The sequence below is a fragment of the Apus apus genome, chromosome Z (genome assembly GCF_020740795.1).
Source record: "Apus apus isolate bApuApu2 chromosome Z, bApuApu2.pri.cur, whole genome shotgun sequence".
Lineage (NCBI taxonomy): Eukaryota > Metazoa > Chordata > Aves > Apodiformes > Apodidae > Apus > Apus apus.
Genome location: NC_067312.1, coordinates 39,609,642 through 39,624,084, shown reverse-complemented (window position 1 = coordinate 39,624,084; position 14,443 = coordinate 39,609,642). Strand labels below are relative to the sequence as shown.

At 43.8% G+C, this 14,443-nt stretch overlaps 1 protein-coding gene across 2 annotated transcripts in view; it reads left to right on the top strand.

Moving 5' to 3' along the window:
• Window positions 1-14,443, top strand: part of ENTREP1 (endosomal transmembrane epsin interactor 1) — a 30,339-nt gene extending 15,896 nt beyond the window's left edge. For both annotated transcript variants that reach the window (XM_051643138.1, XM_051643137.1), the window contains 5 exons: window positions 1,639-1,768; window positions 2,393-2,465; window positions 9,030-9,179; window positions 11,844-12,133; window positions 13,092-14,443. In XM_051643138.1, coding sequence (XP_051499098.1) covers window positions 1,639-1,768; window positions 2,393-2,465; window positions 9,030-9,179; window positions 11,844-12,133; window positions 13,092-13,304 — 856 coding nt within the window. In that variant the 3' untranslated portion in view covers window positions 13,305-14,443. The remainder of the gene's footprint in view (window positions 1-1,638; window positions 1,769-2,392; window positions 2,466-9,029; window positions 9,180-11,843; window positions 12,134-13,091) is intronic.

Here is a 14,443-nt window from a genome sequence, read left to right as displayed (position 1 = left end):
CAACTGAGGTACAAGGGCAGAAGGTGGGTGAGAGGTGGCCAAGGATGCTTCTGCCCCTTCATGTCCTGCTTACCAACATCAGTACAGAGCCTCCTCATACTCCTGGAGCAGTCTCTTGACAGTGGTGTTCCCTGAAAAATCTTTGATTCCTCTTCCCTACCTTCCTGTATCATCACTTCAAAAAGGTGCTGGCTTCTTGACTAACACAAGAATTCACTTTGCTTGCAGAAAAAGAGGGAGTAGAAATTAAGAGCAGACTGACAAATGAGCACATCCTGGGATTTACTTTTGTATTAATGTACTTAAGGGGATGGTTTTCCAGCTGCATGTTCTTACTAGTTTTAATGTCTTATAGTTTCTGGATGCAACATTAATTTTAAAGGTGTGACTGAGCTTGGTAGGCCTGATCAGGCATGTTTAAAAACAAAACTAAGGTTGAAGAAGTATATAATTTGTTACCTGCATAGAATGTAAGCTCAGCATGAACATACTGGAAAAATGTGAAGAAGTAATGTCAATGGAGCACCAATCTCCACTGTACTCCAAAACTATTCAGAAGCTTTAAGAGGCAGATGAAATAAATTGAAATTAAAACCAATTTTAACCTGTTATATTTCTCGTATTTTAAAGATTAAACAAGTGATGACCAGTTATCAAAGTACTTTCTTTCTTTTCCTTAAACTTCTCAATGCAATACCTCCCTCCATTACTTTGACAGGAGCCTTTCAGAAAAGTGCCCCCCAGTTCTCTTTTTGGAAGTTCTGTGCTTTCCCACTATAAGCAGCCTTCTGTAGGTGTTTTCATTCACTCTGCCCTTTCAGTTTACAAGAAGGTAAATTTCACAGTCATCTTTGTTCCCTCCAGCAAGGTTTAGAGAAGCCCTAAACTCTGGGAGGAGGGACTTGCTCTTGTGTAACATTTCTCTGTAGAGAGATCACATCCATTAGTGATAGCCTGACATGAATCTAGAAAGGAAAACACACGGACTTCTGTGTGTTGCTTGTGGTTCCTGCTCAGTACTGAGTCAGAAATTTAAAATGCAATAGAAAGCAGAGAAAAAATGATGCTTTTGGTCACAGACTTCTCTGAAATCTGTGTGGAGAAGGTCCCCTCTGCAGCTCTGCTTTTGTCCACAACATTTTGTTCCAGTGTTAATGGGATAATGTAAACTTCTGTTACCAAAATCAGCATTTGCCAAAAAGGGTTTCTCCAGGCACTCTTCTGATTTCTTTCCTCTCAGAGTTGCCTCCTAAGAGTATGATGATACAGCAAAGGATCTTTGGGATGTATTTAAGGTTTCAGAGAGCTCTTTGAAAGCCAAGATTAACCATGAGGTGCACTTGCCTCATGCAAGCCTTTGTGAATTGATCAACTATAAAATTCTTAGTCAAGCATAATCACAAAAAAAGCCTTTAGTTTGAGTTTGCCTTTTTCTGTGAAATAAAAATGAAATGGGTTCCTAGGCACCCAAAGATGTTTGAAGCTCTGGTGAACATGCTGGAGAGGTATCTCCTAAGAAGGAATTTTCTGCTATCTTATGAGCTACCACAGGAAGCCAGTGGAGTTTGTTAGCAGATTATTTTTTTCTGCAGCTGGTAAACAAACCGTACTGACAGAGTTGCTTGGTGTTTGTTACAGGATGCGTGGCTCCGATGTGATTCCGTTGCACCATATTTACGGAGCGCGAATCAAAGGAGTTGAAGTGTTCTGTCCTCTGGATCCACCTCCTCCTTATGAAGATGGGCCGAGCCAGAGCAGCTCTGAGCAGGTATGGTCTATGGGAGTTTAAGGCATAATTTGTTTTTCCGCTATAACAGTAAGGTTGCACTGAGGCATGGTAGACATAAGTCAGGTATCTTCTCATTTCAGGATAGCAGGAGGATATGTTTGTTTACGAATAAGGCTTGCTGTAAATTTCACTGAGGATTTTAATTAATCACCTTTAGAATTGAAAATTTTTCCCAGTTGCAATACTCTGTCTGAGCATGGGAGAAGAAGCAAAATACACTGTGGAGTTCACCTGTTGCTGGTTATTCTAGAGTACCCTTGTGCTGCCTCCTTGCCTTGCTGCCCTTCCACACCTGTACTCCTCCTTCGTGGGACTAGGTCAGGGTTTTGCCATGCTTACTAATCCCTTTTTGCTGGTGTTTTCAGAGGACAGGTGTTTTTTTTTCCCCAGAAAACAGCGGGATAAAGTTTGCTGACCTGGATGTTGAACATTAATTTTAGACAAGCACTGGTCTTGGTTTTTCAGTGGAATTAAGACATCTTGCATAGTCACTGTGCAGTTAAGCAAAAGTGTTCACGTTCTAAGGTGGATGTTGCAGTTCTTAGCAAGTACCAGAAAAAAGGTGGAGGGTTGTGATTTTTTAACTTTTCTGTTTTATTCCAGGAAGGTGAACTCCAAAGAAGTGTTGTGGAAGTTGTTGATTTGGGGGAAGTGAGTAACAGGCGGGCCTCTCAAGGTAAACAGTACATGTTAAAATTTCTTCTAGAGCACTTCTAGCAAACCCAGATGACTTAGTAATGGGGCTGCTGCTACCTTTCTTTGAAAGACAGCCACCTTATTGCAAGCCAGAGATACAGAATCGTTGACTGGGGCAGTAGGAAGAGGGATTAATGTTTAAAAGATGTAATTTTTTTGCTCTTAAGATACAATAAGAAAGATATATTTCCTACTTAGTAATCTCCAGGTTAGTTGTTTACATCCATATGCTGTAAGAAATCATGTCCAGCTCCAGTGCATCCATTTGTTCTGTAGATGTGATGGTGCCTGTTGGCATTTTGTAGCAGATGAAAATAGGAAAAGGATAAAAGAGTGCTGTGCTGTGTTGAGCTAAATGTGGAAATTGCTCTGTTATTCAGCCTGCAAGCAGCAGAATTACTACATAATTTCTGCGTATTCGTACAGGACACAGCTAGACTACTTGCAGAGGTCATATCAAGCTTTGTTCAGCATTCTTTTAGAAAACCATGGAAATAGTTCCAAGTTGTTTTCAGTCTAATCTTTGTTGTGCTGTATGCTTCAATAAAACATTTCTGGCTCCCAGATAAGTCACAGGCAACTTTTCCAGAACAGCCTCAGTGAAAATCAGTTCAGCTTTCATTTGAATTTGCCATTGTGGGATAGATTGTCTTCTGTGCTATAGATCGCTATGTGCCTCTTTTCACAATGTTCACATCACAAGAACATAGAGACTAAAAACAATTGGTTGGGGGTGAAGCCCCAGATCTCTTGTTTCAATGTTGCTTCTCTTCTGCCAACCTACTTCTGAAGCTATAGGAAAACTTCTGGGAGAAGTTTAGCAGTGGAAATTGTCCCTACTATACATAAAACCACACTTTAACCAAACAAAAGCCTTTCAAAATTCTCTTAAGCTTTGTCAGTCTACCTGAAACCTTTGAAAACAAACACTTGGATGTTTCTGATATCAGCTGTGATAACCAGAAACAAGTTCAGAAGGGTTGTAGCAAAAAGTTTAATTCTCAAGGACTCTAATTGATAAAACTGCTATTGCTTTGTCTGAGCACTTCAAATAGAAAAGAAAATAGGATATCAAACATAAGGCTGCATGAGGTTATGCGGATGGAAAACAGGAAAAGTGGAACTGCTGTAAAGGAAGAGTCAGGGAAGTTAAAAACAAAGCTGTGGTGAAGCATTGTTTGATGTTTGAGATATTGTTGCAAGCAAGCAGATGTGAGCACGTGTGATAAATTGTACCCTCGTCCCCATCTTTTTTAACTGCTTTGTCCACCTTTTTTTATTCTTCTCTCCTTCTTAAATTATTAATTTTTTAAAAAATAAAAAGGACTGTAAAGAGACATTTAAATCTCAGCCTGGCTGTTAAAATCAGATGAAGAAGAAAATTAGCATTTTCAGAAAGAAAATAAACACTGCCTTTTATAGATTCCAAGGCTTCCTGGTGGCAATGAATTTAAGTAAATGAAATATGCTGAGCAATACCTCTTCCTTTATTTACATTTGGGGAGGTGTTTTGCATCTGCCTGGGATTAAAAGTTAACTTCCTTCATAGCAGCCTATATGGTGCTGTTTTGGATTTGTGACTAAAGCAGTGTTGATAGCACACCACTCATATGCTCTTGCTAAGCAGTGCTTGTGCATCATTGAAGCTTGCTCCATCTCAGTCTGCCCTCCTGCTGCAGGTAGGCTGGGGGTGAGCAAGAGGCTGCAGAGGGACACAGCCAGGGCAGCTGACCCCCAGTGACCAAAGGGGTGTCCCACAACACATGACATCATGCTCTGCAGTAAAGATGGGGGGAGAGTTTCCCAGGATTGCCATTGCTCAGGGACTGTCAGGGCATCAGTCAGCTGGGGGTGAGCAATTGTGTTTGTATCACTTGTTTTTCTTTTATTTGTTTTTCAGTTCTCCCTGCTGACAGCCATTAAATTGTCATTATCTCAACCCACAAATTCTCTCACTTTTGCCCTTCCAGTTCTCCCATCCCACTGGGGAGGAGGGGGGCAGAGAGAGGGAGTGAGCAGCTGAGTGGAGCTGAGCCACCTACTGGGGTTAAACCACAGCAAGGGGGAAATACAAAACGAGGGATATGTTGGAATTGTGGCAGAATAACTCCATGGGCCATCTCAGCTGCTCTAGAGTGATAGTCTATAAATAAAAGCGGAATTTTTGGTAGTCTGTCATGCCAAGGCATATATGATGCCATGGTTCCCTTGGCATCATCAGGACTGACCGACTGAGCACGGCTCCTGACAGAAGTTAAAGCTATGCTCTACCCTACCCCAGCAGACCCGGGGGAGTCCTGGCTGCCGACTGCAGGAGGAGCTGTAAGCTTCCCTGTGCCAGCGGAAGTGGTTTTACTGACTTCAAAAGCACTCCTGTCAAGCAAAATGGGACTTGCTCTACCGACTGTAGCAGGAAGACATGCAGCCTTCTGCTGATGGCTGGGGGTGCTTGGCAAGCTGCTCTATATCATCACATACTGGGTATCATAGAATCATAGAATCATAGAATCCTAGGGGTTGGAAGGGACCTCGAAAGATCATCTAGTCCAACCCCCATGCCAGAGCAGGGTCACCTAGAGTACATCACACAGGAAGGCATCCAGGCGGGTTTTGAATGTCTCCAGCGAAGGAGACTCCACAACCTCTCTGGGCAGCCTGTTCCAGTGCTCTGTCACTCTTACAGTAAAAAAATTTTTCCTGATATTCCTCTTAAACCTCCTATGCTCCAACTTGTATCCATTACTCCTTGTCCTATCACTGGTCTTCACTGAAAAAAGCTTAACTCCATCGTCTTGACACTCACCCTTTACATATTTGTAGACATTGATGAGGTCCCCCCTCAGTCTCCTTTTCTCCAAACTAAAGAGACCCAGCTCCCTCAGCCTTTCCTCATAAGGGAGATGTTCCACTCCCTTAATCATCCTTGTAGCTCTGCGCTGGACTCTTTCAAGCACTTCCCTGTCCTTCTTGAACTGAGGGGCCCAGAACTGGACACAATATTCCAGATGTGGCCTCACCAATGCAGAATAGAGGGGGAGGAGAACCTCTCTTGACCTACTAACCACACCCTTTCTAATACACCCCAGGATGCCATTGGCCTTCTTAGCCACAAGGGCACACTGCTGACTCATGGTCATCCTCCTGTCTACCATGACCCCCAGGTCCCTTTCACCTACACTGCTCTCCAGCAGGTCAGCCCCCAACCTGTACTGGTGCATGGCGTTTTTCTTCCCCAAATGCAAAACTCTACACTTGCTCTTGTTAAACTTCATCAGGTTTTTCCCCGCCCAAGTCTCCAGCCTGTCTAAGCCTCTCTGAATGGCAGCACAGCCTTCTGGTGTGTCAGCCACTCCTCCCAGCTTGGTGTCATCAGCAAACTTGCTGAGGGTACATTCTGTGCCCTCATCCAGGTCGTTGATGAAGATATTGAACAACACCGGTCCCAGTACCGACCCCTGAGGGACTCCACAAGTCACAGGCCTCCAACTAGATTCTGCCCCATTGACTACAACTCTCTGACTTCTTCCTTTCAACCAGTTCTTGATCCACCTCACTGCCTGATCATCAAACCCATACTTGATCAACTTATCTACAAGGATGCTGTGGGAGACGGTGTCAAATGCTTTACTGAAATCAAGATAGACCACATCTACCGCTCTACCATCATCTATCCACCTAGTAATTTCCTCATAGAAGGCTATGAGGTTAGTCAAACATGACTTACCCTTGGTAAAACCATGTTGACTGCTCTTGATGACCCCCATCTCCTTGATCTCCTTGATATGTCTAGAGATAGTGCCAAGGACAAGTTGTTCCATCACCTTTCCAGGGATGGAGGTGAGGCTGACCGGTCTATAGTTACCCGGGTCCTCCTTCTTGCCCTTCTTGTAGACTGGAGTGACGTTTGCTATCCTCCAGTCCTCAGGCACCTCTCCTGTTACCCATGACTTACCGAAGATGATGGAGAGTGGCCTAGCAATGACCTCCGCCAGCTCCCTCAGCACCCTTGGATGCATTTCATCCAGACCCATCGATTTATGGATGTCCAGATTATGCAACTGATCCCTAACCCAATCCTCATCTACTATGTCCTCACCTATCTTGACTACTTCTGGGGTATATGCATTTCCAGTACACACCAGCTTAAACCAGTTATACCTCTGACATCTGAAACATTAATACTATAAAGAATTATCAGAACATCATGAAAAGGGTAAATTCATCTGTGTAGTAATTTAAAAAAAAAAAAAGGCAACAAAAAACAACTTCTCCAAAGTACCAGCAGCACTGTACCTCAAGGTCTGATTCCTAGCACAACTCCACTGGTGTTACAGAATCACAGAATCATTATGGTTGGAAAAGACCTTTAAGGTAAACAAGTCCACCTATAGCCTAAGTCTACCAACCATTAACCTAACGATACCAGCCACTAACCTAATTCTACCAAGTCCAGTGCTTAAGCCATGTCCCTAGGCACCACACCTATACATCTTTTAAACACCTCCAGGAATTCTGATTCAACCACCCCCTGAGCAGCCTCTTCCAGTGTTTAATTACCCTGTCAGTGAAGTTTTGTCTAATCTAAACCACCCCTGACACAGTATGAGTCAATTTCCTCTTTCATGTTTCTTGTTACTAGGTTTAAAAGTTTATATTGTTGATAGATGCTTTCATCCTGCCTGATTCTTGGTCTGGCATGCTTTGTTGCTGGGTCCTACCTTCCAACTTTCCAGGCTGATACCTGCTTTTATATAGGTTGTGTCACTGTATCTGCTCTTCAAGAGATTCTGGGTTCCATTTGTATTGGAATGTGTTGGTTTGGTTTTGACTGCTGTTTTGACTGCTGCTTGGTAGCAGGGTAGGGGTGGCTGCTCCAAGAAGCTGCTGAAAAGCTCCTCTGCTCCAGAAAATGCAGCCACACCTCTGGGCCAAGGCAGAGCTATCAGGGACAGTGGATGTGCCTCTCTGATAAACTTGTAAAAGAAGGGGAAACAAGCTGATATGAGACCTTAGAAGAGAGGAGAGGGGGGTTGGGGAGCCGAGGGAAGAGCAGTGCTGGAGCAGTGATACCAAGGGAAGGGGAGGAGGAGGTGCCTGAGCAGAGGTTCCTCTGCAGCCCACGTTGAGATGCCAGGCTGTCCCTCTGCAACCCATGGAGCAACACAGTGGAGCAGCCTGTGAAGGGCCATGCTGCAGCAGAGGTGGACCTGCAGCTTATCTCCCACACCAGGGATGGGGACTGTTCCCAAAGCAGCTCATGACTCTTGTGGGAAGCCCACAGTGGAGTAGTCTGTTCTTGGGGGACTGCACCTTATGGGAGGGACTCATGTCAGAGAGATTCGTGGAGGACTCTTTCCCATGGGAGGGACCCTGTGGGGAAGCAGGGGAGGACTATAAGAATCCTTCTTCCTGAGGAGGAAGGAACAGCAAGAACCTCCAGCCTGTGAACTGACTCTAAACCCCATCCCCTGTCCCCCTGTGCTGCTGGGGGGAAGGAGGGAGAGAAACCAGGAACAAAGTGATTTGGGCCCGGGAAGAAGGGAGGGGTGGGGTGAGGTATTTATGAACTAGTTTTAGTTTTTTCTTTATCCTGTTTGCATCTGGTGATGTGAGAAATTGGTATTTTTTTTCCCAAGTTGAGTCTGTTTTGCCCAGGACCATAAATGCTGAGTGAATCCCCTTTGTCCTTTGCCTTGACCCACAAGCTTCTAGTTGTTTTTTGTCTTCCCCATCCCACAATGTGTGTGTGAGGGGGAGCGAGTGAGAGGCTGCCTGGTTGGTTGTTGTCAGCTGAGCAGCCCTGTGGTTCTTTGTTGTCAGCTAGGCCTAAACCACAACATGGAGATAAGGTGCTGGTTTTACTGTTGTGTGAACAAGAACAGTGTTTTTTTCCAGGTGCCATCAGATGGAGGTACAGAACCAGGATTGGTGAGAAATACATCCTGGTCGCTAAAAGGCAGTTGTGGGAATTGCAACATGTAATTTCACCCTAAGGAAAAGGAGGAATGGTATTTAACTGGAAAGATGAAACAAGAATTCAGGAAAATCTTAATTATAATAAAGAAACTAATGAAATAAGGTTTTTAATCACCTGGTTCTGGTGACTGGTTCATGAGCTACATAAATGCAAACAGTGACTGACCTCCGTGACTGTATGCTGTCATATCTTAGTACAACTGCTTATATGCAAGAGAATTTCAGGCTCTGTGAGGTTTAGTTTTCTCTCCAAGAAAGCTGCAGCTCCCTTCTCTCTGATCCGGTGGTTTAAGGCAAGGTTTATACTAGGCAAAGCTGTATTTTTTTGCCATTCTAGTTGCGTAAGTCTCAACAGCTTACTGCAAATGTTTACACAGGCTTTAGGGCAGGTTACCTATGAGTGTGGGTGTGGGCACACATCCATACACCTCTAAGCTTTTGTGTCCCATCATTACAGATTTCTGGGGAAAGCACAACAAAAATCAGTAATAATCTTTAATAATGGCTTCTAGAGATCTGCTTTATTCCAACTACTTTTCCTTCATCTTTACTATCCCTAATTATTCAGATGAAGAAATGCCTGAGTCTTCCAGCAGAGTGAGCCTTTCACCTTCAAATGCAAGCCCAGTGCCTGGTGAAGGAGCAAGCAGGAGAGCCTTCAATCTGTCACGGAAATGGTCTAGAAGTGACCCTGTGCTGCACTACCAGTTGCCTCAAGGTGACTTGATTTTCTCTTACCAGAGTGTCATGGTTTTAGCCAATAACCACGTGAGAGATGCTTTCTCTCTGTCATCCCCCTAGTACCCTCCCAGGGGAACATTAAAAGGGGGGTAAGGGAGACTTTAAGGTTAGGAAAAAACAAACAAACTAGAATAGGTTTAATGAAGTAGTAATAATAATAATGATGATGGTGAATTACAAATATATACAAATATGGAACCCATGCTCCTCAGCTGATAATTACTTCCCAACCAGGAAAGTCCCAAACTGGGCTTGGCAGCAGATGGGAGTTCCCGAGTCCAGGGTCCCAGTCACAGTCCACAAGTACCTTAGAGCAGCCAAGATGGTCCAACTCAGGCAGGCAGAAGAAGACAACTTGTCTTGATGAACAATGTTCTTCCCTGGTGAGAAAACAGGATGCAGGAGCCCCTGCAGCAGCAGAGGGGCAGATGACAGACAAACCGCTGTCCAGTCAGAGGAGGGGTCTCTGAGGAATCATAGAATCATTTAGGTTGGAAGGAACCTCAAAGATCATCTGCCATGAGCACGGAACCCTACCACTAGACCAGGTTGCACAAAACCTCGTCCAACCTGGCCTTAAAAACCTACAGGGATGGGGCATCAACAGCCTCCCTGGGCAACCCATTCCAGTTCCTCACCACCCTCATAGTGAAGAATTCTTCCATTTTCTACTGAACACCATGGCCAGGAGCCCTGTGGTTACTGACTTGACCCAGCCTCTCCTCCCCAGCGGCTCAGCTGCTCCCCCCACCGGCACTGACACAGGCTGGTGTGGGCATCCAGAATGTCTCATGTCTCAGGGCACAGAGCCTGTGTACCAGGTCCCTCAAAGAGCACTTGTCAGGAGGTTAGTACCTTCAACCTCATACCTGCAGAAATCAGCTACTGTATCTCAACAGAATACCTACATTACAGCAGTTCGTGCTTTGCCAAATCTTCTCCACCCAACATCTAGGGATGCTAGGCTCCACCCAGCATCTTGCTGCTCTTCAGGATTTCACGTCTAGGAACAGGGTCTGTAGTAGGCATTGCTAGTCTGGGGAGCAGGGATGGGTGGTAGAAGATGAGGAGGAGGGAGCATATCAGATTTTTCAGTGTACCGGCATCTAAAAGTTTGCAAAGGCAGTCATCAGTGTGAGCAATTTAAAGCAAAATGAGTTTGGGTGATTAAAGCCTATAGATTTGTACCCCTTTTCATGATCCTCATAGCATCAAAAGACTTACATACACAAAACCAAACCAAACAAACAAAAAAAACCTCACAACAAAATGAAAAAAAAGAAAAAAAAACAAACAAAAACCAAACACATGGTGGAGAGCTGATTAAGTCTGTCAGTTACTTTTGTGTCAGTGATACACTTTGAATTGCTGTGGGAAGACTGCTAGTGTGACTGCAGAGTCCTTGATTTCTGTCTTAAATCCACTAGTCGGAGTCTGGCTGTTTTTATTAGAGCTGTTGGAATAGCCATAGTAGCTGCTGATACATATTAGCACTCTCAAAATGTGAGGAGGGGTATGTTAGTAACAACCATTTATTTTCAATATGGGGAGCATGCCTGTCTGGGTTAGTATCTTGTTGAGTGTTTTCAAGATTCTGCTACGTCAGTCTCTTTCCCTCTGCACCCCCGAGAACCTGCTGCTGAAGCTGTAGTTACATGGCGCAGCGCCAGTTCAAAGCTGTGAAAGCAGAGCAGAGCGTTTCTGCTGTAGGGAGACTCCATCAGTCAGAAGCACTTGGGTGCTTTAGCCTTGGTGTGTGGGTGTGTCAGTTCAGCCCAGAACTAAGGGTGTGTCAGTTCAGCCCTGGCCCTAAGTGTTAAATACACAAAAGGGAACTCTGCAGAAGGGGAACTCTGGCTGCAACAGAACAGCAGAAGTAGCTTCAAGTCAGTTAGTGCTCTTCTTGCTGGAAAGTTTTGCATCTTCTCCTGGTATTGTGTTTAGTGAAAAGCCAACATTAAAAGTGCTTCCTGAGCAATCTGTAGGTACTTTTATTATTTTTTAATTTTTTTTTAACAGGGTCCAAAATTTGATTGTTGTTTAGACCAAAGGCTCTGGATTTTTATTTGAACCAAAGGCAGCGGAACTGATTCCCTGCTGTCCCTTGTTTAGTCCTTGCAAGGCAATTTAATATTTTTTTTTCCCTTAAATTTCCACATTAAATTACTAGCTTCCATCTTGACAACCAATTATTTTCAGATATTTTGTAGCTATCTCACTTGACTGTTAGTAATGGAAAGTTAAAAAGAGTTTAGGAGAGATCATAAAAGCCTTCAAGCTTTGCTTAACCTGCTTGGTATGACTGTATGTGAACAGTAGCACTTAATGCTCATTTCAGGTCTGTTCAGAACAGAAGCAAAAGAGAAAGGAACTGATGTACACAAAATGGCAAATAGCTTTCCCAGAAATGTCCAGACCCTTTGACATGTAATATGCACTCAACCATAGCTGTTTTACAAGGATTTTTTTGTACTGTAAATCCAATATAGAGTGAGCCTTGTGTGCCACCCTGACCTGTCAGACTGCCTAGTCCTGTGTGGTTAAACTGTGCCCTGCATCATCAGTGAATCGGGACTGGTATCTCAGGAGATAAGTGTGCAACAGTACTGTGCACCAAGCAGAATTTTTGCTTTTTTTTCAGGGGCAGTGCTCAGCTGTGAAGCTGCAACTCAGACTGAAGTAAAACCAGAACTCTGTGCTGTCACCTTGCGGAAGAATCTGAGAGAAAGAGTCTTGAGGGGAAGACCCCATTCTTTGATAGATTACAAGTTTTACACAGACACTAAACTGCTTGTGTCATGGTTCCTAGAGCAGTCCTCCTGGATGATGAGCCCTGACATACATGAATTGGTGGAAGATATCAAGTCAGTTTTAAAATCAGATGAGAAACATATGTCAGAAGTGATCACCAGTGCCACCTTCCTTGAGCAGGTAGTTTTATTACTTGTATTTATCAGGTGATGTGCAAACCCAAGCTGTCCTTGGTTTGGGAGTATAGGTTTACATTAGCCACTCCACTTTGTTCAGTACTTCAGTTTCATTCAGAGACTGTGCAAGAGGCTGTGCAGGTATGATTGATGTCTCTTGCTGTATCAACCACATGGCCAGGAAGGTTTTCAGAAGATTGAATACGTGTGTATCTAAAAGCTGAAGGAGATAATCTTCTGTGATAGAATAATGAACTGCAAATAATATGACACTGTTTTATACTGAACGTGGCAGGGGTAAGGGAAGAGATGTTATAAAGCATTTAATATTATAAACTGGAAGGAGTGTAAGCTGATGAGGAAATTTTTATGTAAACCTACTAGAAGCAAATTTTTGTAGTTGGCTTCCATGATGAAAATAACAGTACAAAAGGAAAAAAAAAAAACAAAGTAGAAAGTAGAAGACATGTACTTACCTTAGTGGAATTACTATTAAGAATTTTCAGACATAACAGACTTCATTAAAAAAATGTTTTGGTTGCTTACAGACTATTTGGATAGATTCACATAGGGTACAAGTGATTTGGTGTGACAACTAGTTTTGGTTTGCATTCTCACACAAACCACATCAAAGATTGTATTCTGGGCTCTGCAGATTAAGTGAGATTTCTCACTGCAGCCTACAGGCAGCAAAAGCCTTGACTGATTTGACAGAAATGGCTGAAAAAAAAGTCTTTATGGGAATTTAGTATACCACACTGGCCTCTGAGATTGCTTTTTCCACACCTCCTTGAAAAAAATAGCACTTTTAGTTGCAGCTTTTAAAATTATTCTTTAAAAGTAACCAAGTGCTACACGAAGCTTCTTTCTAGTTGGGTAAGAAACTATTTTAATGGAACAAGAACCTGAAAATAAATGTTGTGTTGTTTTTTTTGTTGTTTTTTTTTCCCCTCCTTTTAAAGGCTATGGCACCTGCCCAGCAAGCCATGTCATTGAGTGCCCATGAGTTACCGTCCAGACAACATCTACATCTTGAATTTCTGCACCTGGACAGCTGTGGTGACCTGAATACTTTCACCACATATGAAGATCATGTAGCAGACAGGAGGATCCAGAGAGCTGAACACAAACGGCCTCACAGTCTTATTGGTGTTGTCAGGGAAACTGTACTCTGAGCTGGTTTCTGTTTATCCCTCAATAGAGCATTTCTGTCAGATATACCTGCTGCACAGGAAAACTATCTCTGAGAACTGGGTGGAAGAGTGAATCATAGAACCACAGAATATGCTGAGTTGGAAGGTCCCCATCAGGATTCTCGAGTCCAGTGCCTGTCCCTGTGTAGAGCAGCCCAAGAATCACAAGTGCCTGAGAGCATCATCCAAATGCTTCCTGACCTCAGGCAGGCTTGGTGCTGCGACCACTGCCCGGGGGAGCTTGTTTCAGTGCTCAGCCACCCTCTGGGTGAAAAGCCTTTTCCTGATAACCAACCTAAACCTAAAAGCAGGATTCAGCTCCCTGCCGTTTCACACAGTCCTGTCACTGGTCACAGGAGTGAAGAGATCAGGACCTGCCTCAGCTCTTCCCCTTGTGAGGAAGCCATAGACTGCAATGAGGTCACCCCTTGGTCTCTTCCAAGTTGAGTAATCAAAGTGACCTCAGCTGCTCATCATAAATCCTTCCAGATCCTTCACCATCCTTGTGGCTCTCCTTTGGACACCCTCCAGTAGCTTGATGTACTTTTTATTCAAGGTGAGGCCACACCGATGCAGAGCATCAGGCTCGTAAGGGGAAGCTTGTTCTACAAAGCCTATTAAGCAGATTGCAAGCTGGCCTTTATTGGGTTCTCAGGTGCAACTCCTCTGTTTGTGACATGGTACTGTCCTGCTTCATCTCTAGTCTGTCACCACTTAGGATGGCTTTGCCTTTTTTACTCAGCTTCGAAGAGCAGTGTCAGAATGGCTCTATGCCTTGGTTTACCAAGGTGAGGAAAGGACAGTTAATGCATGTGTGCACTTTGTATCTCACTGGAGAATGGGGCCAGTGTCAATGCCTGTGTTCATCTGGTGTGTATTACTGTAGCTCCACTGATTATTTAGTTTTATTTATTTGTTTGCTGGCATATAGCAATGTACCCTTGTAGAGGTGCTTGTTATGTACTGGCTGCCATCCATTCTGGAAGCACATATGTAGCCATTTGAAATCCTCTGCTGTCAGTGCAGGTAACTACCTAGCACTGTTTTGGCAATTGTAATACCTAGGCTGCAGTGACCCATGAGTTGACGCCCTCTGGCCAATAAACAAATGTATATGCAAA